Raw genomic sequence first — 24,822 nt, 5'->3', positions numbered from 1 at the left:
AAGTTGTACACTAGATTTTTTTCAATATTCAAATACCAAATTTTGAGAGTGTTAGACCAAGTTATTTTTACATAGTTTATGAATAATATTCATATCTAAAATGTTTTTCATAATTGGAGAACACGTGCATTTTGATAAAATAATTATTGTTACTATGGCTGTAAAATTAAAATTGAGTGAAGTTGAGCAATTAGGTAGAAGGAAACGAATAATTTTTTTAGTAAAATGAAACGCGGAGTAGTAAATAGGATTAGTAGATATAGTCAATGCAGAAAAGCGCAGGATAAAAGTCTACTCCTGTGAGTTGGGTGTAGAGAAATAATGCAGATTAGGAGGATTATTTGGTTTAATTTATGAGTTGTTAAGTAGTGGCACTGCTGAGTTGGTGTTGAATAATGCTTGCTGTAGCAATCGCGTATTGCTATTCCGCCGTGAGAAAGTGATGCTTGGTGGTCGTAGAGACACCGCGTTGATGAAGAAGGACGGCGGAAAATCCAGAATCGGCGCCGCCATCTTCGTCGGAATATTAATCGGTTGCGTCTTCGCCTTCTTCTATCCCGACGGATTCTTCGTTTTATCGTCGACGCCGCTAAGTCGCCGCCGCGTCGCGGCCTCCGATCAGGAGGTACTTTTTTTTACTGCTCATCTGTTCGAACTCGAGCTATTTTATGAGATTTTAACAAGCGTTGACTAGAAATTGAGTGTTTGATTTGGAATTGGATCGGCGATGTTTGAATTTTATTGCTATATTTTGGTATGATGATTGAATTGAAGTTACTGCAGCCCGGTCACTTAGTTAATGAAGTGATGGAATTTGAAAGAAAAAAGTATCGTTGTTTTTAGTAACTTGATGGTGATCAGACTATACTAGGAGTAACTGTGAAATTAAGCTCTTTTTTTCTGAAAAATCGAGAAACTGCATTCTTGCTGAGCTTCCTTTGTACTAGTAGTTTGTAGGCTGTTAGGTTTTGCCAACCACAGAGAAAGAAAAAGTGAACAATATGAGTGGCTTCTATTATGTTGTTATGTATGTGCATTTTAGTATCCTAGAACTATGCAATTATTTTTGGTTATGGTTATGGTTTTGATTTATGATTTTTGAATGTCTAACAAAGATTTTTGTAGTTTAAACATGTATAGTGCATCTTTTGTGTGTGTATCTGTGTGTGAAGGTTGGTATGTTTGCATGAATCATATCTAGGGAGATGAGGATGGTAATCCTTTAGGGAGTTTATCAATGTATCTTTTGTTTATATGTATATCAGTTGGTTATTGGTTGTCTATATTTCGGGTTGCTCTTCTTTTTCCCATGATTGGTTACCAGCTGACCTTTGAGGAACTATTTTCTCGAACAGTGTTGAACTTCATTTTTCCCTTGAATGATCTATCTGCCAGGTTATTACCTCTTCATGTGAATCATCAGAACGCAACTTGTTAAAATCAGAGTTTGTCGCTGCTTCAGAGAAAAATGCAGAGTTGAAAAGGCAAGTTAAGGAGTTGACGGAGAAACTTCGGTTTGCGGAGCAAGGGAAGGATAGTGCCCAGAAACAGGTGATGATGTTAGGCAAACAGCAAAAGGCGGGGCCTTTTGGCACAGTTAAGGCATTGCGAACCAACCCTGCAGTTGTACCTGATGAATTTGTCAACCCGAAATTGGCCAAGCTACTGGAGAAAGTTGCTGTGAATCATGAAATCATTGTCACACTTGCCAATTCAAATGTTAAGGATATGTTGGAGGTGTGGTTCACAAATATCAAAAGAGTAGGGATACCGAATTACTTGGTCTTTGCGTTGGATGAGGAAATTTACAATTTGTGCCTAGCAAATGGTGTTCCAGTATATAAAAAAGATGTAGAGGAGATAAACGAAGATAAGAACTTTGAATCAATTGCTAGAACTGGAGGAAATCACGCTGTCTCAGGATTGAAGTTTCGGATCTTGAGGGAGTTCTTGCAGATGGGATATAGTGTTTTGCTCTCAGATGTTGACATAGTCTACTTGCAAAATCCATTTGAGCATCTCTACAGGGATTCGGACGTGGAGTCCATGACTGATGGTCACAATAACATGACAGCTTACGGATACAATGATGTTTTCGATGAACCTGAAATGGGTTGGGCTAGGTACGCTCATACAATGAGGATATGGGTTTACAACTCTGGATTCTTCTATATTAGACCCACAGTCCCCTCTATCGAGCTCTTGGATCGTGTGGCTGGTAGGCTGGCTCGAGAGAATGCTTGGGACCAAGCAGTCTTCAACGAGGAGCTGTTCTACCCATCACATCCTGGTTATGAGGGGCTTCATGCATCAAGAAGAACTATGGATCATTACTTGTTCATGAACAGTAAAGTTCTCTTCAAAACCGTCAGGAAAGACTCACAGCTGCGCAAGCTGAAGCCAGTCGTAATCCATGTAAATTATCACCCTGATAAGCTGTGGCGAATGAAGGCAGTTGTGGATTACTACGTGAACGGGAAGCAAGATGCTTTGGATCCCTTCCCTGATGGTTCATCTTAGTAGAAACTCAAAACGTTTCTACTAGTGTGTCATAGCAATCGCTTCACTATACAGGTAAACTGCCACGAGATCTTTTTTCGTTTGGTATGTCACGAATAAGAACCCCTCAGCATCTGCTTAACTATAAAAACTCTTTTGGCATTTCTCCATTTCTGAGTCTGTGTTGAGCATTGTCATCTGGATTCGTTGGACCGAGAATTTGTATAAGAAATGGTTTTACTAATTTATTTTACAGTTAGTGTTTCAGCAACCTATCTATTCTGGTGTGGAATGTAATATTTACTCTCTTCTAGCATTCGACATTCCAACTTCCTTGTCACAGGACAACTTGATAATGAAATCTGAATGTGATGAGTTCTTGAAAATGTTTATCGGTGGTAATTTGATTTTTAGGGGTCGTTCGTTGCCATGACTAAAAGTCATTCTAATCTTCTATAACGATTGTCTTCTTCTAAAGTTTGATCTGTCTCCATAATGTCAAAATTACATTATATCTCATGTTTATTCATTTCACTTCCACTCCTATGACGAATTTAATCCTACATAAACTCCAGTAAAGTTTATCCCGCATTACATCTCTCCAAACACATGCATGTGATCTAATATTTAACAGTTTTGGAGTTTACTCTATTGAGGTAGAACAATGATCAATAATCCATGTAGTTCAGTCTATATATGGATTAAAAACAAGGGAAAGGGGGAACAGAGGAAACAAAAAAAATAAAACACTCCCAATGAACATAATATTCAATTTATTAACGATCAAATTTTTTAATTGAATTCTTTGTAAATGTTGATTTGGTGCCGCATCAGTCATTATATAGAACAACAATATTTGACAAAATACTCAGAAACTAAGAGCAAAAGTATATTTGACAAAATACTTCAAAACAAAAGTTTGATCCTAATTCGGAACTTAAATTTGTTTGAGAATTTAAGTTAGTTCTGCCTTCAGTGTAATTCAGATTTTAGACTAAGTCACTAAGGGCATTCAATTTCATTTGGTATTCATGGCTATTTTTTTTCTTTTGTGCACCATATATCTCTTAAAAAACAATTAAACAATTTACTTTTATAATTCAGAATTAGCAATTCGGGATTGCTCGGTGTTGTATTATACTACTACTAATTATAAAAAAAGTTTTTTCACTAAAAACTATAACAATTTTTTCCTCTCGAATTCACTCGTACAATCTTTAGTTGATCAGATACCGTCCAATTAAAAAATGGAATGTTTGTAGTAAATAAAGAACGATTATTGATGTTCTTTAATAAAAAAACATATTTTATTAAACTGATTTTGTAATAACGACCCATATAATTTACTACTCCAGTTTTTAATTACATGATACATACATGGAGTACAAGTTTTGTGTTAAAATGACAATCCCTCTTGAAGTGACACCGCGACACTATTTATACAACAATATTATAAACGCTACACAACAATATTGTTGTGTAGCGTGTTGGGTATTGCTAGCCAAGAAAAATTGTTGTATAGTGTACAATATATTGTTGGCCGTCTTTTTTTGGCATTTGGCGGCTTATTATTCGTCCACGTGTACAAAATAATTGACTAGAAATGATGGTATGATATTATTTTAATAGGTGTGACACCCTAAGAGCATCCACTATAGGGGAGCCGCGGCCGGGTCTCGGGAGAGCCGCGGCGCGGCGCGGGGGGACACGGGAGCGCCACGATCGTGGCCTGGCCGCGGCGCTTGGGCGACCCTCCTATTGCATTGGCCACGAGCCGCGGCTCCCCCTATTTCCGATTTTTTTAAATTAAAATATAAACAAAATGAAAAAAATAAATTTTTTGGTGGTTTGGCCATGTCCATTATAGTGGGAAACATTGGCATTGGTGAGCCCGCCACGATTTTGTGGCCTGGCCACACTTTGTGGCTTGGCCCGGCCAACTGTAATGGAGTACAGAGACTTTCTAAATTTTATTTTTCTCTTTATTTATTTATATATTCCCATCTCTTCCTCCTACTTTTTCAGCGTCTCTTTAAATTGCAATTTGCATAATACTAGTTGGCAACACGTTGACGACCGATTATTTATGTCACACGGCTTAAGGAATTTCCATTTAAATTAATTTACCAACTCAATGCTCTATAATTGGACCGTCCTTTATTTCTCAATTTGAAAAATGAAATAATTGTTTCTACAATGGAGAATTAACAAATCATCAATTCATCCGAATTATTGCTAGTAAAATTTATGAATCGATTCGAATTATTCGAGGGCGCAAACAACAAAAGTTAAGTCAAAATGTTCAAATTTCAGTAGGACTTCGCATTTTATTCACGGATCCACGCATATCTTTAAATATAGAAATATGTTCAGATTCAGATAATTTATCAGCAAATTCTTGAGAAAAAATACTTGAATTTGTCACTATAATCTGAATATTTTGAATATAGAATCAAGTTGGCATTTTATACAGGTCAACTTTTTTCCCTCTATTTTGTTTTCTTTTCCTTTCAACTAGGCTTTGAATCTTCAAAAGAGACAGACAGCTGTGAAGTCTGACTCTCTCTCTCTCTCTATTTCTCTCTCTGCATCAGAATCTGCTACCAAAGAGAAAATAATGCCCATTGTTCAGTCACATACACTCCTCTTTCAGGTGAGTTTTCTGCTGTGAAAGCGGTTGCTTTTTCTGCAGTTGAGGAGGAAACATTTCTTGACAATGAGTGCCCTCTTGTGTTAAGGTAAATAATTGAATCGAATTGGGTTTCCCTTTTCTTTCTGTTTCTTGAACTGCAACTGTAACAATTTCCCTCTAACTGTATTTCGTATTATGCTTCAAAATTTCCCTTTTTCTTTCACCGCCTGCATTGCTTCGGTTCCTTTCTATGTTGGTTTCTTTAGTGAGTGTGATTTCCTTGCATTGGAAGGTCTCTTCGAACCCCCTTTTTCCTTTATGGATTTCTTGGTTTTCTGGAAATCTATGGCTGAACCTTAAAAGATTCAATTTTTTGCTCTGGGTTTAGATTTTAGATCCAATCTTTTGTCCCTCGTTCTTTCATGGTTCTTGGGTCTGTGGCAGATGGGATTCTTGCGTTGGATTTTTTGGTCAACTTTTTCTGTATTTACTTAATCATCACCACTTTCTGAGTAGTTAGTTTCTTCCTGGATTTGATTGGTCTTCCTAGGTGAATGAGGTTGTGGTGAATATGTTGAGAGATCTTAGGAAACATGATGATTGATCTTAATTATCTCATTAGAAAGTTGGCTTTTGTTGGTGTATCGACCTAAAGTTGTCATCATTCAGCCCACCACGTCAAAAAATGACAATGTACCTTAAAAATGTTGCTATTCTGCCTTAAATTATTTCCTCCATTTTATTGCTGTAGCTATATTTTAACCTTTCTCGAAATATGGAGATGGGCTACTATACATGTGTAGGTGTATATGTATCTGTGTGTGTAATATATGGTTGGAGCAGATAATTTCAGAAGTCCACATTTTCCTGCTAGTTTAGTTTTCATATCTTCATACTACTTTTTTTCAGAAATTTAAGCTAAGGAAGAGCACCTTAATATCAACTGTGTTTGATTTTGGCAAATGGGAAAATTAGTGTAGATAATGTTTATGTTTACTCATTTGATCCATATCTTCCGAAGAATTATTGTCTCCAAAACAAATCATCTGCATCTTCGTCTTGAGGGTCTACTTCATTTGCTACGTCCTTCTCTTGCATATTGCCATGTGTTACTGTTTGACGAGAAACAGTATGGTGTCAATTTCTCTATTCTTACACGCTTCATAGGAATCCCATTTACACATTGCCCATGGCCCTCAGAACTTTTGTCTATATCCATGCATCTAAAGTCGAGTCAATGATTTACTACTGTGTATGCCTCCTCTATTAAGAATGGCTGTTGTTTTCAATCTTGGACGTTTGAAGATAATTGATGAGTGTTGATTGCACTCAATTATTGGTTCTTTAATCTTCCTTTTGATTGTAAAAGAAAAGGAAAAAAAAGCCAAATCTTGTATGATAAGATTTTCTATGCTCCTGTAGTTAAAAGCTAATTCTTGAGAACTTCTAAAAGACAAAAGGCAGCAGTTGTTAATAGTTCCAGCAAAGGATACTTTCTTTAATGAAGTTACTGATAGTTGAGATCTATACTGCACTTGGGGGAATGATACATTTGAATGTTTTCAGTTGAAGGTCTGCCTTCTGAATTCATCGTTCAGTCACAAGGTCGATTTCATTCACGTGAAATGACACAGAATTTCATAGGCAAATATAATTCGATCAATTAAGAGTACTGGCTTTCTTTTCATGTGAAAAATGTTGGAGTTCATTTTTTATTTTGAATACCTTGGTTTCTTGAACCTTCCAATCAGGGTTATATAATGTTCTTTACATTCCCGAAGCATGAACTCCTAACACACTCATATGCGAATGGTGTTAAAACTGCATAAGTAAACAGGATATTATGTCCAACCTTGAATTGAAGTAGGCGATGCTTTCATAAGATGTAGTATTTTGTAATCAAAGTTGGATAATCTTGAATTCATATTTTCTTAATTACTCGGGATCTGTTCCTACCAACTTCCACGTACTGGATGTTCACATTTGTGTATGTACATTTGAGAGAAATAAATCTGATGCTGAGTTATTGACATCTAAAATAATATTACAGGCTGAAACTGGGTATTAAGCCATTCCTGGTTTCACCCTTGAACATGAAATCAAAATTCAAAAGTAGTTGGAGATCAATTGTGCCTCTGCAGACGCAGGGAGAATCAACGACAAGGTTCTGCGTGTTTCCTAAGGTTAAATCAGCTAGCTTTAGCCAAGGAAACACTCCTGTTTACCTCAATGTTTATGATTTAACACCTGTCAACGGCTATGTTTACTGGGCTGGACTTGGTGTCTTTCACTCTGGGGTTGAAGGTAGAGAGATTCTCTTACTTTATAATGTCTTTTTGATTTGTATTGCCTTTCTTCCTATATACTTTCGTTGTTATCTCCTCGTTTGATACTTGACGTTCATTCACTGAGTGCATTGGAATTATGTTTTTGCAGTGTATGACATTGAATATGCTTTTGGAGCCCACGACTTTCCTACTAGTGGTGTATTTGAAGTTGAGCCCCGGCAATGCCCTGGATTCAGGTTTCGCAGGTCAATTTTTATTGGCACGACACATTTGAATCCTCACCAAGTTAGAGATTTCATGGAGAAGCAGGCCACAAACTACTGTGGTGATACATATCACTTGGTTGTCAAAAACTGCAACCATTTCTGTGAGGATATATGCTACAAGCTGACTGGAAAACGGATACCAAAATGGGTGAATCGTCTGGCAAGGATAGGTATCTTATCTCCATATATCTTGCCCCTGATCATTATTAATCTCATTTTGATGCATCATAACTAACTTTTAGAGGAGTCCAAAAATGCATTTTATCTGAATAAATGTGGTTAATTGTCAGTCATAGAAAACTTCATGCTGATTTATTGGAACTTCCTTCTAAGAGGTTTTTTTATAGGCTCATACTGCAACTGCATACTCCCGGAGGCTCTAAAAACGAGCAAGGGACCACATGATACAAACTGTCAAGATTCAGAGAGTGAGAAGAAGAGTCTGAGAAGCTCTTTCAGCTGCTTCTCTTCTATTTCTATGCACCAAAAGGAGAAAGATGTATCGATATCATCGTTGGTCTTACAATCACACTATAAAGGCTGTCTGCCTCCTTGGGATTTAAAGAAATCAAGAAGTACTAAATCTGTGAAAGAAGGTTAGAGAATAGGAATTTGTTTTTCTTTTTTCTTTTCTATTTTTGTGGATTCTTAGATTGTTTTAATTTTTGGGTTACAAGTACCACCACATTGAATGTAGTTATCTCAATGAGGTTTGAGGGTAAAACAGTTGCTGTTTTTCCTCTATTCTGTAATGTGTGTATTTTGTTCTCATCTTTCTTCATGTACTTTCTTGATGAAATCGAAATTTTTTCCCAAATAGGCATTCGCACTTTACAAATCTCTATTGACAAGTTATATTTTTATATCCATTATCTTTACAAAAATGACTTAACTTACATAAGTTTACATTGTCATATATTAACACTTCTAATATTATATTTATATGCTTGTTTTCTAAACATTTAATATCATCACCACCATCATTAAATATTGGTTGTGTCCAAAGACTTCAACCAGTTTGCTAGTATTTCTACAGTCAATTTTGAAGCTTAACAAAAATAATTAAATGAAGCTTGAAATTTGTAGCACATTCTACCCACTAAAATAGATGAACATTAATATCCAGCGAAAAATAACATGTGGAATGAGGAGGATTTGGAATTATTCGGTCACTCCAATTGTTGTAGTAGTATGATTGATAAGACCAAAACACATGGGGATTGATGGCAAAACCAAACTAAAGTGCATTTAACTTTTAGGATAGAGAAATCACATGGGGATTGTTATTTCTTAATAGCATAAATAACCCCCAAAATAGGAAAACGAAATGCTTCTGAATATAAATGGTGGGGTGCGTTAAAATGACAACATCTCTTCTTAAAGTAATATCATACCACTATTCCTAGCCAATTATTTGTACACGTGGACAAATAATCAGCTACTATAAGACAATCATAAAAAAGTTCAAGAATAAATTTTTTCGACCAGCAATATCCAATACGCTAGACAGTAATTTTTCTCGGCCAGCAATATCCAATATGCTATAGATTTATACTATTCTTGTGTAGCGTTTATAATATTGCTAAATACATGGTGTCACAATGTCACTTTAAGAGGTGTTGTCATTTTAACACAAACCCATAAATGGTTTTAGCATTTCTCCATGTAAGAATATATCTTTAAGAACTAATTAGTGATTTTTCAATGATTAAGTTTTTAGCCAACTAGCCTTAAACTCGAATAACCACATAATATCCAAGGAAACAAACAAAACCAGGGAAAGCAACCTTGTCCGGACTCGCGACAGAGAATGTATACACTAGTCATTACTAATAATATATTATTGCATAAATTTAGAATTATCATTAACTCAAACAATTGAAATAATAATATTAATGACACAAAATAATAAAAATAAATCAACAATAATAACTGAAAATCAAAGTTCTAGATGTTACACCATGAAACAAAAGCACAAGTTCCATCATTCGTTTCCACAGTCAATCAATGGTGGTGGGTGTTACCAACTTACATTCATTATGCTCCACCATGGAAATATAGTACATAATTGAATGCCAAAAATGTTTAATCTGCATCTCTATAAACTATTTACGCATCTCACTATGTGATTCCACTAACATTAGTTTCGATCTCTACAAGTCAAGACTATGCTGATGGAACGACAAAAGGGGCGATCCTATCTAGATGCTTATCGATCCTTGTAACTACAAGTCTACAAGTGATGGCTGCACACCGCCTCATTACACACAAGCTGAGATTGAATTATGTACATTGTACATTATGAAAGGTCGAACGAACAATACCTCTATGTCATGTCGGAGCCTTCTCTGGAAGCCGGGAGCGTTCCTTATCTGCGAAATGGAGAAGCCTTCTGAGTCTCAGAACCATGTCACAATGGAAAGGCAAAGCAGATCTTCTCTCCAAGTATGCTGGGCTAGCAGTCATCCAGGACAAAGCATGGAGTTCTGCTGCTATTGTATCTAGTATGATGTGCGTTTCCACCTCGATATCTTTGGATTCAGAGCTCACACCTCGCCCCACAGGCTTATTGGCACCCTTCCCTGACTTCTCTTGGCTGACAACGTTACCTCCACAATAATCAATTAAACTAACAGAGAGAACTGAAGGCCATTCTTCTTTTGATAAACTCCTGGCATCTCTCCTCATTGAAGGTACTGCTTTTGAAACGACAAAACCCGTGGACAGGGGAATTGCAGATCCTTTGCTATGTAGAAGATGGGCGAGAGGCGGGGAATCTGCAGTGAGACATGTAGGGAGCTGAAGAACAGAAGGAGGCAGAAATCGCATGCTCGGTGAAGGGACTAAAAGGTAGGAAGCTGATGTAGACCCAAGGGACTTCACAGGTGTGTATCCTTCAAGATAGCCTGACAGACCTGAAGTAGCACTACCTTGACTTGACCCTGCAACAACGTGGATTATTAGGAAAAAATACAGCTTGGCTGAAGAAACTTCCAACAGGAGTATATAGCTTGTAGGTTGAAATAGGATTAACATAGATAAAAGATCATTCACACGCCAACAAATGTAAGAACGAGAAAAACCCATATTTCAATCACCAAACTTTTTGGAGTCAGACACAAGCACAAGCCTAGAAATTCAAGTCCTGACAACCGTCAAAGTCCAGAGAGATTTTAAGACACTTCACATTCCAGGACTTAGCATGCTAGAAAGTAGAAACACAGACATTAAATGGGCACTTAAAACATTGATGAATCTCATTGAGATACAAATCTAAAGCAAAGAGTCAAAGTGAACTGATAAGTACCAGGAGATGAATCTGCTTGTAACACAAGTTGTAATGAATGATCAATCGAGACTGAGACAAAACTGATGCTCTGTACCCATTGCAATAAGCCTTTTGAATTGTCTAACACTGCATGCCCACCCATTAGCTGCTTCCTCGAGGAAGGTTGTGCGATGCCACCTTTCATGAATGAGGAAGATTTAGAATGAGGACTGTACAATGTACTTGGTGAAGAAGGCAGTGCCCGCTCTTGCATTAAACTCATCTCCTGCTGTTGTAAAGAATTTCCGTTGCTGCCAGCTGGCATTCCATCAGGAAGGGAACGACGGAGCTGCAGAGACCACTTTTTCACCTCAGAACCCCCAGCTGAATATAAAGCTTTCTGCCACTCTGCAAAAAGAAGGCACTTTTTGAGGTGAAAACCACTCAAACAATCGTTCAAAATTTCTTTCAAAATCTTAATCAACTAGGATACTACGAAAACCAGAAACATAGTGTCTTACTCTAAACGTTATCCAACAATTCTGATGCAGAAATAAACATAATAATCGAAGAGCTCAGTACAGGAAAACTGCTAATAAGTTGGTTTAGCAAATGTAAAGTTAATTCAGTACCCTGGCACTCGAGCTCAAAAAAGCATCCAATACGTGTAATCACGAGATCTCTAGGCTTAGCTACACCAGCATCAGGAGAACAAGCTTGAAGAATCTGGCATCCTTGTTGTAGTATTTGGACAAAAAGGGACTGCAGACCCTTTGTGTCTTGCCGACTACTGATTCCTCCGAAGGGGTAAACACAACTGTCAAGCAATTCTCCCCTTGAATCTGTCCATATGCACACCATCCAGCGCCAATCCTCAGTCCACCCATAACAACAATGCAGACTTGGGATTGATTTTTGGTGGCCAGATGTCAAACCATCTGAATCCAAGGAATCATGCTGAGAAACAGGACCATTATCCCCAGTTACTGCAGAAGTAGAATTTTGCACAAAGCTAGTACTTGTGCAATCATCTGACAGCTTTAATGAATCTGCCGAATTACCAAAAAAGGGTGAAAGCCCACGCTCAATGGATCCAGGTTCTGCAAGAATAAAAAGTGGTTCAAACAAACAACGAATATCATCCAGAGGAAAGATATCTCCAGTTCTGCTGGGATCTGCTCCAATCCCCCCACTCCTTACTGTCTGCCAAGAGTTGTCCCAAGCACCCTGTCTCATGCTTGTATCAAGTTCACTCTCTCTCTGAAGAGGAGGTCCTCCAATTCGAGAACCAACACAATCCTTCCACATACCAGGAACTGACGGAGACATTTGCATCAAGACTGAATGAGAAGCCCCTGGCACAGATAATGATGACATTGTCTCACCAGATGCTCCCCGTGAAATTCGTCGAGCCTTATTGTAAACAGTGAAAGCAATTTCCTTTAGAATGATCAGCTCATTTAGCTTGGGGCTAGTAACCCTAAATATGGCATCTACAGTCACAATCTGCAATACAATCTTTGGGATGCTAAATCCTGTAAGAGTTAAAACATTTGAAAATGATTCATCTACAGAAGCTGGGTAACTCAAAGCTTTTGCAACTTGATTGTGCATCATGGATCTCCTTTCTTTATCAGAAGATCGAATCACTGATCCAATAGCAATCGAAGCTTCAACCACAGTCTGTAGGACTGCAAGAGGCTCTGGGAAGGGGCAGACCACATAAACAACCTGATTCAATGAACGTGAATGAAACTCCAAACCATTATTGAAATGCCTATCCACTCCATGAATTTATAATGTGAGGAAGAAGGGCAAAGGAGAACACTAATAATCAAAATAACAATATACTTCAAAAATGAAGAGAATACTCATATCATGGAACATCTCAACTCTGCATTTAAGTAAAATTGTTAAAAGAGCCAATCTTTTGCAATCCTTAAGAATATCATGCAGCATATACAGAAAAGAAAATCAAATGGTAAATCTAACAAGACTGAAATGACGAGTGGTGACAGCCCCAAAAAGTTATGCATCTTTCCTATTCATCTGGACATTAAAGATGTATTGAACCACTATATGCCTTGATTTGCAGTAGCAAACAGAACACATTCGTACTAAGATGAAATACAGGGTCGGATTGCAAATGCAAAGGTGCTGTATAAAGAGGATGTAAGTAGCATAAAAATTTGCAGAGTTCAGAACTTACAGTGCATGGTCCACCATTTCCTTCCTTGGAATTCACTGGCACAGACGAACCAAATTTCAAGGTCTTAAGAACCTTAGAAAGAGTCTTTAAATAACTAGTCAGGTCCCAGCCATTTGATAGGAAAAGGAAATAATCACTGATTGATCCCAACATAGATGCATTGTTGGTATCTATCTTCATTGATTGAGGGCAATCAAGAAGAGCAAAACCAGGTGATATTTTCTTGGAATCTATATCCATCTCATTTCCCAGACTTTGGGGTGCATGTGTTCCCAGCTTGCAGGTTTCATAAACTGAAATTGAGAGAGAGAGAGGGGAGAGGGAGAGATTGGGAATTTTAGATATCTGACCCAGAAAACACAAGTAGGATAGGACTTTTTAAGCTAGCGAGAGAAAAATATAGGAGTTAGCTCATGTGAAGGAACAAATCTTATAGTGAAACCAAATTACAGCTAATGTATGTGCATTAAAGAACTAGAGCCAGCAAAAATAAAACCTCAAATAAAGAACCTACAGTTACAGAAAGCAACTAGGTTCACATAAAAAGTAATAAAACAGCTTATTTTCATAACCAACTGAAATAATAAAGTGGCTAAGTTCTTCAGAATGTTGAACAAGCAATATTGAGGAGCATATAAAAGTTTTAGCTCAAGATTGCAAAATCTGCCATTACTTTCTTTGTTTGATTTATGACAGACAGATGTCATATTATGATAATATATAAATTGTTGGCAAAATATCAGAGTATCATATTAGATACTTCTCAAGATTATATATCTAAAACTCATTGTAAGCGCATGAAGAATATTTTGGCTGAATACTGAACACAAATGATACTAACCAGTTCCAAGCTGAAGAAAAAAATCAGTAGCAGCTGTTGTAAGTGGATCAATATTTGGGCATACTACGTAGTAGCTCATCTACAAGAGAGACAAGGAAATATGTAAATCAGTTATAGTATCAAACTGAAAATCAAAAGTCAAAAAGGCAGTTTCCAGGCCTTGTTAACACCAGAGAATGAAACAAAAAGAAGAAAGAGCACAGGACCATCAAAGTTTATAAACAAACAGATTAACCAGTCTTACATGTTTCACAGTTGCATAAGGTTCCAGAGGAGCCTTTTCCCAGAGTTGCAAGGAACCGGCTGAGGTTTTGAGCCAATCATCTTGGTACCTATGCATATAATGAAATCATCACATATTCTATGTAACAAAAAAAGAAGGTACAATATGCATCCTAAAGCCCAAACTCTGGTGGCATGTGGATTAAAATGTTAAGCTACTGGCTTAAACATATACCAAATATACAAGGATATCATGCATACCCAACAAGTATTGATGGAAATGGAACAACAGATAGTGTAGGCCGTATCCGTGAGCAGTGTTGCTGATCTGACTCCATCAGAGAAGTACCTCCATCATCCCCTCTGGTTCCATCACCTATAATGGCAACTGAATTACTATTCAAAATGTAAAATAAGGTGAAAGAATCATTGAACTATAAGCATAATACCTTTGAGCCCAGATGCTCCACCAGCAGAGGTCAGAGATGGGCTCATGGGATCTCCAACAGATAAAGTTACTGTACTAGAAGAATCTCGGCATTCACTTGCACTAGCAATAGACTCCGCAGAGTGTCCATCATAAGTCATCGCCGATTCATTGGATGGGTTACGGCCCCTACACCAATCCATAACAGAAAGAGGGCCATCTGCATTGCTAAAAGCAGATTTCAACGCTTCTTTTATGTCAGACTGAAGCAAACCAATTGTTAAAGATGCCTGGACCTGAACATGACAATAGATTTTCATAAGAGTCGTGTATAGTCTGAGAAGCTCCCGCGACATACTAATGAAAAGCATACAAATGATAAAAAAGAATATGTACTTTCATGATGCTGAGTTCACTGACATTACACCAAATAAAATTACAATACTATACAGAAGCTATCTACTACATGCATAAAGCCCATCTTTCAACAGTCAGAACAAGCCCAATAATGACCAGATGTGCAGAGTAGCAGCATACTATTGAATAGAAAATTCATTGAAATCTTAAGGTCTTTGTGATCATAAAGGGTACAATACACGTAGTTCTGCTGATCCATTTATTAAAGGTGCTCAAAGGAAAACCAGTGCTGAGGTACGTTACTTTCATCAGCAATGACCTACCCACAATACAGTAAATGTACTTACTCAGCAACGAAAATTAGAGCTCTAGGAAATAAAGGTTAACACATAAGAACCACAATATTCTGTGTTCCCCATCTAATTAAACAAGAAAGGAGTGCACCCACTCATGCATGTGCATCACACAGAGTAGGAAGTACACATTTCAAAAGAGCCAACCGTTCAGGAAAACTAACGAATGAAATATAGTAAAGGTAAAAGGGCCAGCAGGAAAGAGAATGGCGGCCTTTCTTGTCTGGATGAATAGAACTTCTCAATAATAAAAAATCAGCATGAATTGAAACAAATAACCATATCTCACATCAACTGAGAGTGGATCAACAAGCTCCATTCCAGCAATGTCCAGGGAATGGGAAGAAGCCAAAAGACCCCCACAGCCAGCATGTACCATAGAGGGTCCACATGAAAATCCACGCCTCCTCTGCTCTTGAAGTGCAAGCCACCCATATGGACCATCACCACAATCAGCATCCAGAGCCACATCAACAAATGAAGTAGCTTGCTGAACAAGGAATGCGATACCATCAAGAAGTTCCTGGAGTGGCTGCCGTAGTCCGTATGAAAGCATACTTTCTTCCATGAATGAATTATGTGGAATGGAAGGGCAGACCTCCATATTTGATGAACCTGTCTTAGCAACTTTAGGAATTCCAACAGAACGCCAGACCCCAACTGGTGCAGTCAAAGATCCATCTAGCATTCCACCATCTACATCACCAGCTATCCTAACAGGAATTGATTCTTTCTTTTTCAACTCAGATTTGCATGACATATTGTCCACCATGGTGCTTGAATCATTATGACCTAGATTTTGAGTGCTGCTACAAGATAATCCACTCAGACTAGAAGATGAAATGTTGCTGGAAGAAAGCAATGTATGTCGCAGCCTACACATGGAAACCTGGCACACTAAGCATTCAGTCTCTGTTGCAAGGACAGTCCTAGCGGATGGGAGACAATTATCTCCTTTTTGTGAGCTGTCACTTGCTTTAGCTGAGATAGGTTTGACATCTGCTTGGCTCAAACCAAAAAACTGTGCTGATGAACCTCCAACTTCACTTTTGCTAAGACTATTATGACTTGCACCAGTTTGCTGCTTTCCTCTTTCAACATGTGTGTAGTATTTTTTTGATTTAAATGCAGAACACAGTTCTTTCTTTTCTGTACAAGCTTTCTCACTTGGCAAGGTGGACTTCTCATGAGATCCATTACAGCAAGGGGAAGGAGGTGTTGCAGAGTATACATAATGACTTGAGCTTGATGCAGAATCCACTTTGCAAGATCTAGGAATGTAGGGGCTTCGGAAAATAACAGAGGAGATCTCACTGTTAGGGGCTTCCACACCCCCATATTCTGGGGCAAATGACATCAGTGCTTCAGCCTTTACGACGTGATCAAACTCAATATTGGAAGATGGCAGCATACAAGTAACTTGACTGGGAGCAGAACTCTTTGTGGTTTCTTGGTTTTTGATGACTGAATCTTCCACAGAATCAGGAGCATTTAGTTGGTTGAAGTTATCAAAGGTTGGAAAACCTGTCGATACAAGCATTCGATCTGGCACATCCATCACTGAGGTGCTGGGGCTGCTACACAACTCACCACCATCAGGCGCAGGAAACATGAGAACTTGAGACTCAGCAGTCCCTGGAGGCTTCATTGTATAAAAAAGGAAACACAGCTTTTGTTATTGAAAAGGTTAAGCTTACTTGCTGAAAAAGCGACGCAACTGTCAAGAAAGTTTGTAAAGGATAATTCAAGTTCACATCGTACCTCAAAAAAGAACACACAATGTAAAGATCACCTAATGTTTTCTACCACACGGCCAAATAAAAAAATTGATTGCTTTTTGCTGAACTTCAGAATTAAGATGATAATGAATGACACTAAATGACTAAATATACACAAACAATCTATAATCAACCCAGAACTGGACACCAATAAAGACCTCAATCACTCAAGATTAATAAATGAAATGCAAGGCCTGGTTCGCTTCCTAGCTCTAGAAATCAGCATTTCCCAGCCAGCCAAATAGGTCGTCTGGTATTACTATATCCAAGAGAGCATATAAAAGATATAGAATTACCTCCCCGAGTGGCAAAGCATCATTCTCAAAAAAGTCACCAAAATCACCAAACTCTGATAGTAGTGCTTGAATATCCATCCCCATGCCTCTATCATCATCGTCCCATCCCCACTGAGATCCAACATTTTCATTTGCAGCCCCATTAATAGATATATTGGCTTCCATGGTACCATAATCAGTCATGGAAGGATTCAAAACCATGCCTGCTTGACCAAATGACTCTGAAGTCCCACTTCGTGGCCTTTTAGAACCCTGAGCAGGAAATGGAAATGAAAAAATGAGATGCTTCAAATGCAAAGCTTTTCAATCTATAAAGTTAAAAAAGTCACATCAAAGAAAAATTACTAAATCAGGAAGTGAAAATATATATACTAAAATTTCAAATATAAATAACTAAACAAACTCAGTTCTCATAGGAAACAAGCAAATTTTGGTCAGTATATGACAAAGCTAAAGAACATGAAACTACAAGATAATAGAGTTTTAAAAAGAAAATAAAGATCCTTGCGTTTTCTAGTCAACTATTATAAGGGAAAAATAAAGTTACCAATTGAAGGACATCATTCTGCATCTGACCCAAGGAAGATAAACCAGACTGTCTGGACATTAAAGAATCTGCATCTGCCTCCAGATCACGAGTTCCCAGGACCTTGCGATCACTGTCACTGGAGGAACTACTCATGCTGCCATAGCTACTACTATTACTATTACTACTACTACGATAACCATGGTAAGAACGAGTTCCACTTGGTTCAAGAGAAGATCCATCCATTGAATCAACTTTGTCATCACTGCCAAAATCAAAACTGATTAAAAGCACAACTTCAGGGATGGCCTACAATAAAAGATATGGAAATCAGATGATAAATAGAGAAACTTTAGGGCTAACCAATGCATAACAAGTGATGAAGCTGACAAAGACGGTCCAGCCCAATTTTGTAGCCAGAATCTGAAAAGTACAAAAACAGTGTGAGTAAATGCATTTGCATGTACTGTCTAGGGTTAGGGATGTCAATTCGAGTGGACCCATTTGGCCTGACGGGTGACAGGTCCGGGACAATTGTCCTAGATTTCAAGCGATAATAATATGGTTGTAACTTTAAACCTTCAGTTTTTAGGCTATCCCGTCAAGCCTGAAATATTTAGGAAAATATCTTGATGTATTGCCTATGATCATGATGATGCCATAAATGATGCTTCTATCTTCCTTGTGGTGAATAAATAATCACACAATAGGTAAAAAAGAATATTAAAGATATAGACCTTGTCTCTTATTCTTGATGCTCCAATTTCAACTTCATAATTGATTTACATTAGTACTCTTCTTCGTCTATTAAAAATTATTCTATTGTAATGCAATCAGACAATTTAATTTTGATAATAAAAATGTATTATTGGCCTACAAAGAATAATTGATGAGAGAAGAATAACCACCCCAAACCGGATCATGAGCTACGTACTAATGAGATCCCAATTGTTTCTAAGTCAATAAATTACCAAAAGATCCAACCCTCCACAGAAGACTATTTAGATCAGAAATTTCCATACTTCATTGATCATAGTAATACCTTTTCAAAGATGATCTTGCAAAAGATGTCTGCATAACTGGAACAAGAACAGCCTCTGTTGGATAGACAAACTTTTTTTCACAAATTGGAAGCTTGTCTAAAGGCCACCTCTGATTACATATTTTAGAAGCTGGAGACTCAGTGCCATGAGGCTGAGAAGAGTTACTGTGCAAGTTCGCACTATCCCGCACCAGCTTTTCTTGACAACCAAGGGTCACTTCAACAAAGCAGTTTTGTCCCCTTTGTTGAGTTGGCAGTCCAGATCCTCGAGCAACTTTGAAAGGAAGACCTGAAGTTCCATTTGGATCTCTAAACTTTCCGGAGCTGTACATTTATGACACATGAAACAAATTTCCAGAAAGAAATTAAACAATAGAGGACCATAAGTTCAATTGTTAAAGGAGGAAGCAACTGAAAAGGTAAATATAAATAAAATTCAGATACACATAGAGAAGTAATTATAACAACCTCAAAAACACTTGCTTGACAAGATCACCAGGACAACATCCCGTGAGCTTCCCACGCATTCCATGAGGAGAAACAACAACTGCAAAAATACAAGGGTGCTAGTATGAGGGTCTACGTAGATCAGTCACAGGCTGTGAAATTCATGATAGCTTGAGATATTTGACAGTGAACAAAAAAAATAAAAGAAATGGTTTTCACAAGTTCATCTATCATGGTATCTTAAATACTTTCAAGGGTTTATATATAGTCCAGCATGTACACACATACATTTATATATATATATAGGGGTGCGATCATATCATAACTCATATTTATGTGATAACCTAATAACCCTATCATTTTATGGGTCAAAAGTATCATTTTTACTAAAAATGATATTTATACACGATAAAATGATATTTTTTCAGCATGCATAAAATGATACTTTTATTCCATAAAATGATATTCTGTTCCGTAAAATGATATTTTTCATCCATAAAATGAGGGTTATTAGGTTATCACCATAAATATGGGTTATGATATGATCACATCCCTATATATATATATAGGGAATGGAACAAAATATAACCAAATTTTATATCAAAACTTTAACACCTTAACCATGTTAAGCAAAAGATTGTTAGATTATCAAAGTAGCAAGAGTATATAGCAGTAGACAAAGTCTAACACATATTTCAAGACATCTCAGAACTCAGCTTTTCATTCTGTTTCAAATTTGCCAATTCATTAACAAAAAGGACAAGGAGAGAAGATGTCACAGGGGCAAGTCAAATGCGATGAGGAAAGCAGACTATTAGACCAAAGACACACCTGAAATTTGGTCATTGGTATGCCGGCTAGAGCTGCTGAGGAAAGGTTCAATGTCGCCATTTGAAAGAGCTCTGACATGCCTAAAAGTGTGCCAGAAAATTCATGCTCATAAGAATATTAAGGGATCAGGTCCACACCCAATGTAAAGACTACCAGTGATAAAGCTATTGGCAAATACAGATAAATTAAAAGACCAAGATGCAAGATACTAACTTAGCAGATATAATAACATGAACAAATATTGTTTCTTCTGTTGCAGCAAAGATGAACTCAGCGACAGGTTGACCCCTCCTACAAAACACAAATACGAATTCAGGAGGTGGATTTTATGCCAGAACTGTCATCATGGCTTGAGTAGGAACAAAACCCTAAGACACATACAATATTGTAGAAAAATGAAAATAAGAAATTCAAAAGGGGGGCAGTTTCAGTTAATCCACCATAGTTGATTGATACTGGTTACAGTACCACTCATTGAACCAATATTAGAAATCCAAAAACTAGGTAATGAAACAGGATGAGATGTCCCCAAAGGTGAAGCCAACCTAGCAGTCTTAACCACAAATACAAGTCCAATCTCACGCAATCTATGTTTAATATTGAAATAGGGACTTTATTTTTTGGAGCATGCTCACTGCCCTATATTTGATATGAATCGCCAGCAACCTATTCAAGTTTTCCAGCGGTCATTGAGGATAGCACCATAACAAGCCAAAGCAGCACAGTACAACGCCCTTTGTGTGTGTGTGTGTGTGTGTGTGTGTGTGTGTGTGTGTATTTGTGGGGGCAACAGGCTATAAAACCAAACAATAATGAGCTGGAAAAATCAGAGCTAAAGTACAAATGTCCTTTTCAGTGGTTTGCCCCAACATCACTAATCTCTTCCTGCTGATGGACAAAATCATTAACATGAAAGCAATAAACGGTACAGACCTAAAATTATATTTAAGCCAAGAATATAAATGTGGAAAAGCCAGTTCTGGGTATTATAACCAAGATTTATAAAATCTAAATGCTTCACTAAACAGCAAACATAAAATAGAAGAGCATCCAGATCTACTACGTTAAATTCTTATGCTAGTGAAGCCCACACCTACAAATATTCAATGAAATACCAAATTTTAAAAGAAAGAGCACTAATAACATGAATGAACCTGAATAGTTCTTCATTCTGAGTAAATGGCTGATACTTGGAGAACACATCCCCAAATCGTATATATGAAAACCCTCTAAGTGCTCTGTCAAAGGGAAAAAAGCATTGTTAACTACTGTTTATGCTTGTCAATCAAGCAAAAGAGAGACATGGAACAACCTTTCTATACGGTTTCTTAAAGCCTGTGATATGGCAGAAGCAACTTCTTCAGAATCTCCAGGAGACACCCAAAATCCAGATGCGAGCACTGGAAAAAAATATTTATATCTTAATTTACCAAAATATATCCACCATTATCTCTGAGGAGTGAATAAATGTAATAGCAGTATGGGTAAGGTGAAGAGGTAATTAACTTCATACAAAATTACTAAATAGGAACCATACCTCTCAATTTGGCAACAGCATGTTGTGCCTTCTCATTGATAGAGGAGTGTTGACCAGGGAGAAAAAGCCAAAGCTTAATCTTCTCATCTGATCAATAAGATGAGTACCAGGAATGAGGAACACATTGTTATTTCTTACTAATCAATTTATATAATTCTTTACCAGGATTATGCAGACCCTGAGAAGGATCCCAGGGTCCAACGAAAGAGTTAGTCCATGCGCTGAGAAACCCTTCCTTCTGCAGCTGCAGATGTGCTGAGAGCACTGCCGACATCGCTGCATCTTTCGGGTCCACCTTCACACTTTAGCGTAATAAAAGGGCAGTGATCAGCACACATCTAAATCCAACCCATAAGAGTTTGTGCGCGTATGTGTAGTGACCAATTGATTTTCCAGATAAGTCATGGGAGAAACCACATGATTAACACGATTATACAGAAGATGAACCTAATGAGTGCCTAAATCAATTTTTCCAGAAAATAATGAATAAAAAATTAGAAATTCATATCTAAATCAATGTTTCCTTATACAAGAGATATCATGTCCATATCTGAGTCTGAGCCATAGGGTATGCTGTTTCGTGTAATAAGTACAGATTAATTTCTGCCAGCACTATTGCAGACTACATACTAAGAACCAAATCATGAGACACAAGCACTTCTTTTCTAATAGAAACAAAGTATCTTTACTATCAACATAAGAAACTAAAATAAGCCAAGGGGACCCTGAAGAAAAATAGTACTACATACTACAGCACATTACTCCCGTCTCTAGGTCTCTTTTTTTTATGGGTTAATGAATTAAATTCAAAGGCCGCGCCACGAAGGACTTGAACTTGAGACCTTTGGCCTCATGCATTAACATATCTACCGCTTGGCCAACTCACCAAGAATACAAGTGATTTTGAAAAATCTTTCCCAAATCTGTTAAACTAATCTCTAATAAAAATAATACATGTAAGAATTTGAAAAATCTTCCTTAAACTACTAGATGCATGTAAAAATCTCAAACAATGAAACGAGCACTTTGATTAGTCAAGTTCACTTATTTACACTGACGGCGATATCTCTTAGAATTAATTCAACAGTAAAGGCAAAGGATAGACCAAAACCACACCTCTTATCAGGTAGAGCGCTGAAATCAAATTCATTGGGAAGAAACTGAAACCATGATATCCGATGCAAACCTCCCTGGGAAAAAGGTTGGAGGGAATCAAACACTTACATATAGTAATAAAAGGATTTAAAAAGTTACAATAAAGCATAATTTCAAAGAATGAAAAGATATGCAATCATAAAAGAAAATTAAAAATAGGGACACAAGATGATAAATTCTTCGGACATAGTTCCGCAGATGCATGTATTGATGAACAAGGGGAAGACTCATTCGTTCTCAAAGGAAAGCAATTTTTTTCTCATGTGGCATGTCTAAGATCAGAAGCAAAGTTTCCAGATAATGGAAATATTGCCAAGTTCAGGAAAGTTCAGACTTGAGCATGTCCTGATACCAAGTGTGCCAAAACATTTAACGGTTTATTCAATCCAAAATGTTGAAGAATAGAGGGCAATAAAGCAGTTATGTTTTGAAACTATATACATATGGCAGTACTGAATTGCATAATGGGATACCAAATTATAGTGAATATTAACTTTCCACATGTGAAAAAATAAATATACTGGAAAACAAATAGGTTTCTTATAATTCCGCCATACCTATAAATAATGAAATGAAATCTTATATCAGCATAAGGAGCATGATTAACTGGGTGCTTGATAAAAGGTGATTCCTCAATCCCTTAAGCAAACTGTTTTCAGAAATGGTAGTCTTCAACTAGATATATGTTCATTTTAAGCCATACTATGTATCACTTATCAATTTATCACTATTTCAAAATAAAATTAAACAAGACCCTACACTTTTACCGACATAAATTAAGATGCTATTATTGAGAGTATCAAACTGAATTTGTTATCTAGCTAGGTCTACAGTCATTAATATATGTGCAACATATAGCGAAAGGATAGCTATTAAGAATCAGACTTTTGACCGATTGGCTTACACAACTCAGAGTTATATATTCTACGCCTCACTATGATCAGAAAATATCATTATATCCACATTTGAGAATATAATGACAAGTGAAATTCAAACAACAGAATTGAGTAGGGCGGGACTACTGTGCAATTAAATAGCTCACATATGCCTAGAACCATTAAGCCTGGTATTGTGCAATCAAAATAAACTAAAATAATAAGATTCGACTTCACTGGATACTGCAGTGAATTATAAGCCCTACAAACTTACGATTTTGAATATATTCGTCCACATCCGTGATTTGCCTCCTGATCAGGCTTCTCCTCAGCGTCCACCAAAGTTAACAGGCTTCAACACCGCATACAGACACCTCCTCCGCACATGAAAGTCATTTAAAAACTGAACATAAAAACATCAGTGACTGCGTTAGTAACCCAATTTTCAGCTATTATCAGCTGAAGATAAACACTAAACCACATAAACTTCACCTTAAGCTCTTCTAATTCAATCCATAAAAGCTATTGAAATTGAACACAGTGAACCGACCCGATCTATCGAGAATTTAATTAAAAATTATAAGAACCCAGAGAAACTCTCATCGTAACAGCACATGCAAATGCTCAAATCTTCCAGCAAAAAAAATTAATTCGGAAAAGGGCAACTGAATTAAAACCCAAAAAATAGTAAAAGGGAGAATTAACTAGATTTCTAACTAATCGCATACGTAGATAGGAGGTGGAATCAGTACCGTTGTACTTCGGCGGCGGAAATTAGCAGAATCGGCCGCGGAAATAGGGGGAAATGGATTGTCGCCGAGGAGTTTGAGTGCGCGAAGAATGGAAGGTGTTGGAAGTGACGGTCTGAATTTAACTTGCGAGAGGGCAACAGAGCAATCGAGCGCCTTTCTTCGATTTTGTAATGCCCGTAAATTCAGATTCCATTCTTATTCTTCATCGCGTGAGTTTTTAT

The 24,822-nt window shown here is 37.3% G+C and overlaps 3 protein-coding genes across 5 annotated transcripts; 2 read left to right on the top strand and 1 right to left on the bottom strand.

Annotated features, from left to right (window-relative positions):
- Positions 1-290: 290 nt before the first annotated feature.
- LOC125190222 (arabinosyltransferase RRA3-like) lies at positions 291-2,770 on the top strand. Its single transcript, XM_048087460.1, has 2 exons — positions 291-625; positions 1,396-2,770. The coding sequence occupies exons 1-2, from the start codon at positions 443-445 to the stop codon at positions 2,518-2,520; spliced, it is 1,308 nt and encodes a 435-aa protein (XP_047943417.1). The 5' UTR covers positions 291-442; the 3' UTR covers positions 2,521-2,770.
- A 2,243-nt stretch (positions 2,771-5,013) lies between these two features.
- Positions 5,014-8,502, top strand: LOC125186569 (deSI-like protein At4g17486). Of its 2 annotated transcripts, none has more exons than XM_048082951.1 (4): positions 5,014-5,152; positions 7,182-7,435; positions 7,568-7,855; positions 8,033-8,502. In XM_048082951.1, the coding sequence occupies exons 2-4, from the start codon at positions 7,225-7,227 to the stop codon at positions 8,284-8,286; spliced, it is 753 nt and encodes a 250-aa protein (XP_047938908.1). In that variant the 5' UTR covers positions 5,014-5,152; positions 7,182-7,224; the 3' UTR covers positions 8,287-8,502. The 2 variants fall into 2 exon arrangements, with proteins under 2 accessions (XP_047938908.1, XP_047938907.1); XM_048082950.1 differs by having other exon boundaries at positions 5,019-5,237.
- Positions 8,503-9,618: 1,116 nt separating this feature from the next.
- LOC125187334 (mediator of RNA polymerase II transcription subunit 13) lies at positions 9,619-24,770 on the bottom strand. 2 transcript variants are annotated; one of them, XM_048083900.1, is made up of 23 exons: positions 24,602-24,770; positions 24,124-24,252; positions 22,936-23,009; positions 21,982-22,121; positions 21,820-21,906; positions 21,595-21,682; positions 21,437-21,520; positions 20,496-20,573; positions 20,283-20,362; positions 19,473-19,551; positions 19,005-19,328; positions 18,326-18,385; positions 17,984-18,242; positions 17,437-17,688; positions 15,652-17,004; positions 14,675-14,948; positions 14,487-14,601; positions 14,248-14,335; positions 14,004-14,082; positions 13,163-13,455; positions 11,586-12,684; positions 10,993-11,361; positions 9,619-10,627 (listed from the first exon to the last, which is right to left on the bottom strand). In XM_048083900.1, exons 2-23 carry the CDS (start codon positions 24,145-24,147, stop codon positions 10,017-10,019), a joined length of 5,910 nt encoding a protein of 1,969 aa, XP_047939857.1. In that variant the 5' UTR covers positions 24,148-24,252; positions 24,602-24,770; the 3' UTR covers positions 9,619-10,016. The 2 variants fall into 2 exon arrangements, with proteins under 2 accessions (XP_047939857.1, XP_047939858.1); XM_048083901.1 differs by having other exon boundaries at positions 17,984-18,227.
- Between the last annotated feature and the right edge of the window lie 52 nt (positions 24,771-24,822).

This window comes from Salvia hispanica, chromosome 5 (assembly GCF_023119035.1).
Source record: "Salvia hispanica cultivar TCC Black 2014 chromosome 5, UniMelb_Shisp_WGS_1.0, whole genome shotgun sequence".
Taxonomy (NCBI): Eukaryota; Viridiplantae; Streptophyta; class Magnoliopsida; order Lamiales; family Lamiaceae; genus Salvia; species Salvia hispanica.
The sequence above is the reverse complement of the archived record's forward strand: the minus strand, read 5'-3'. Positions and strand labels throughout refer to the sequence as shown.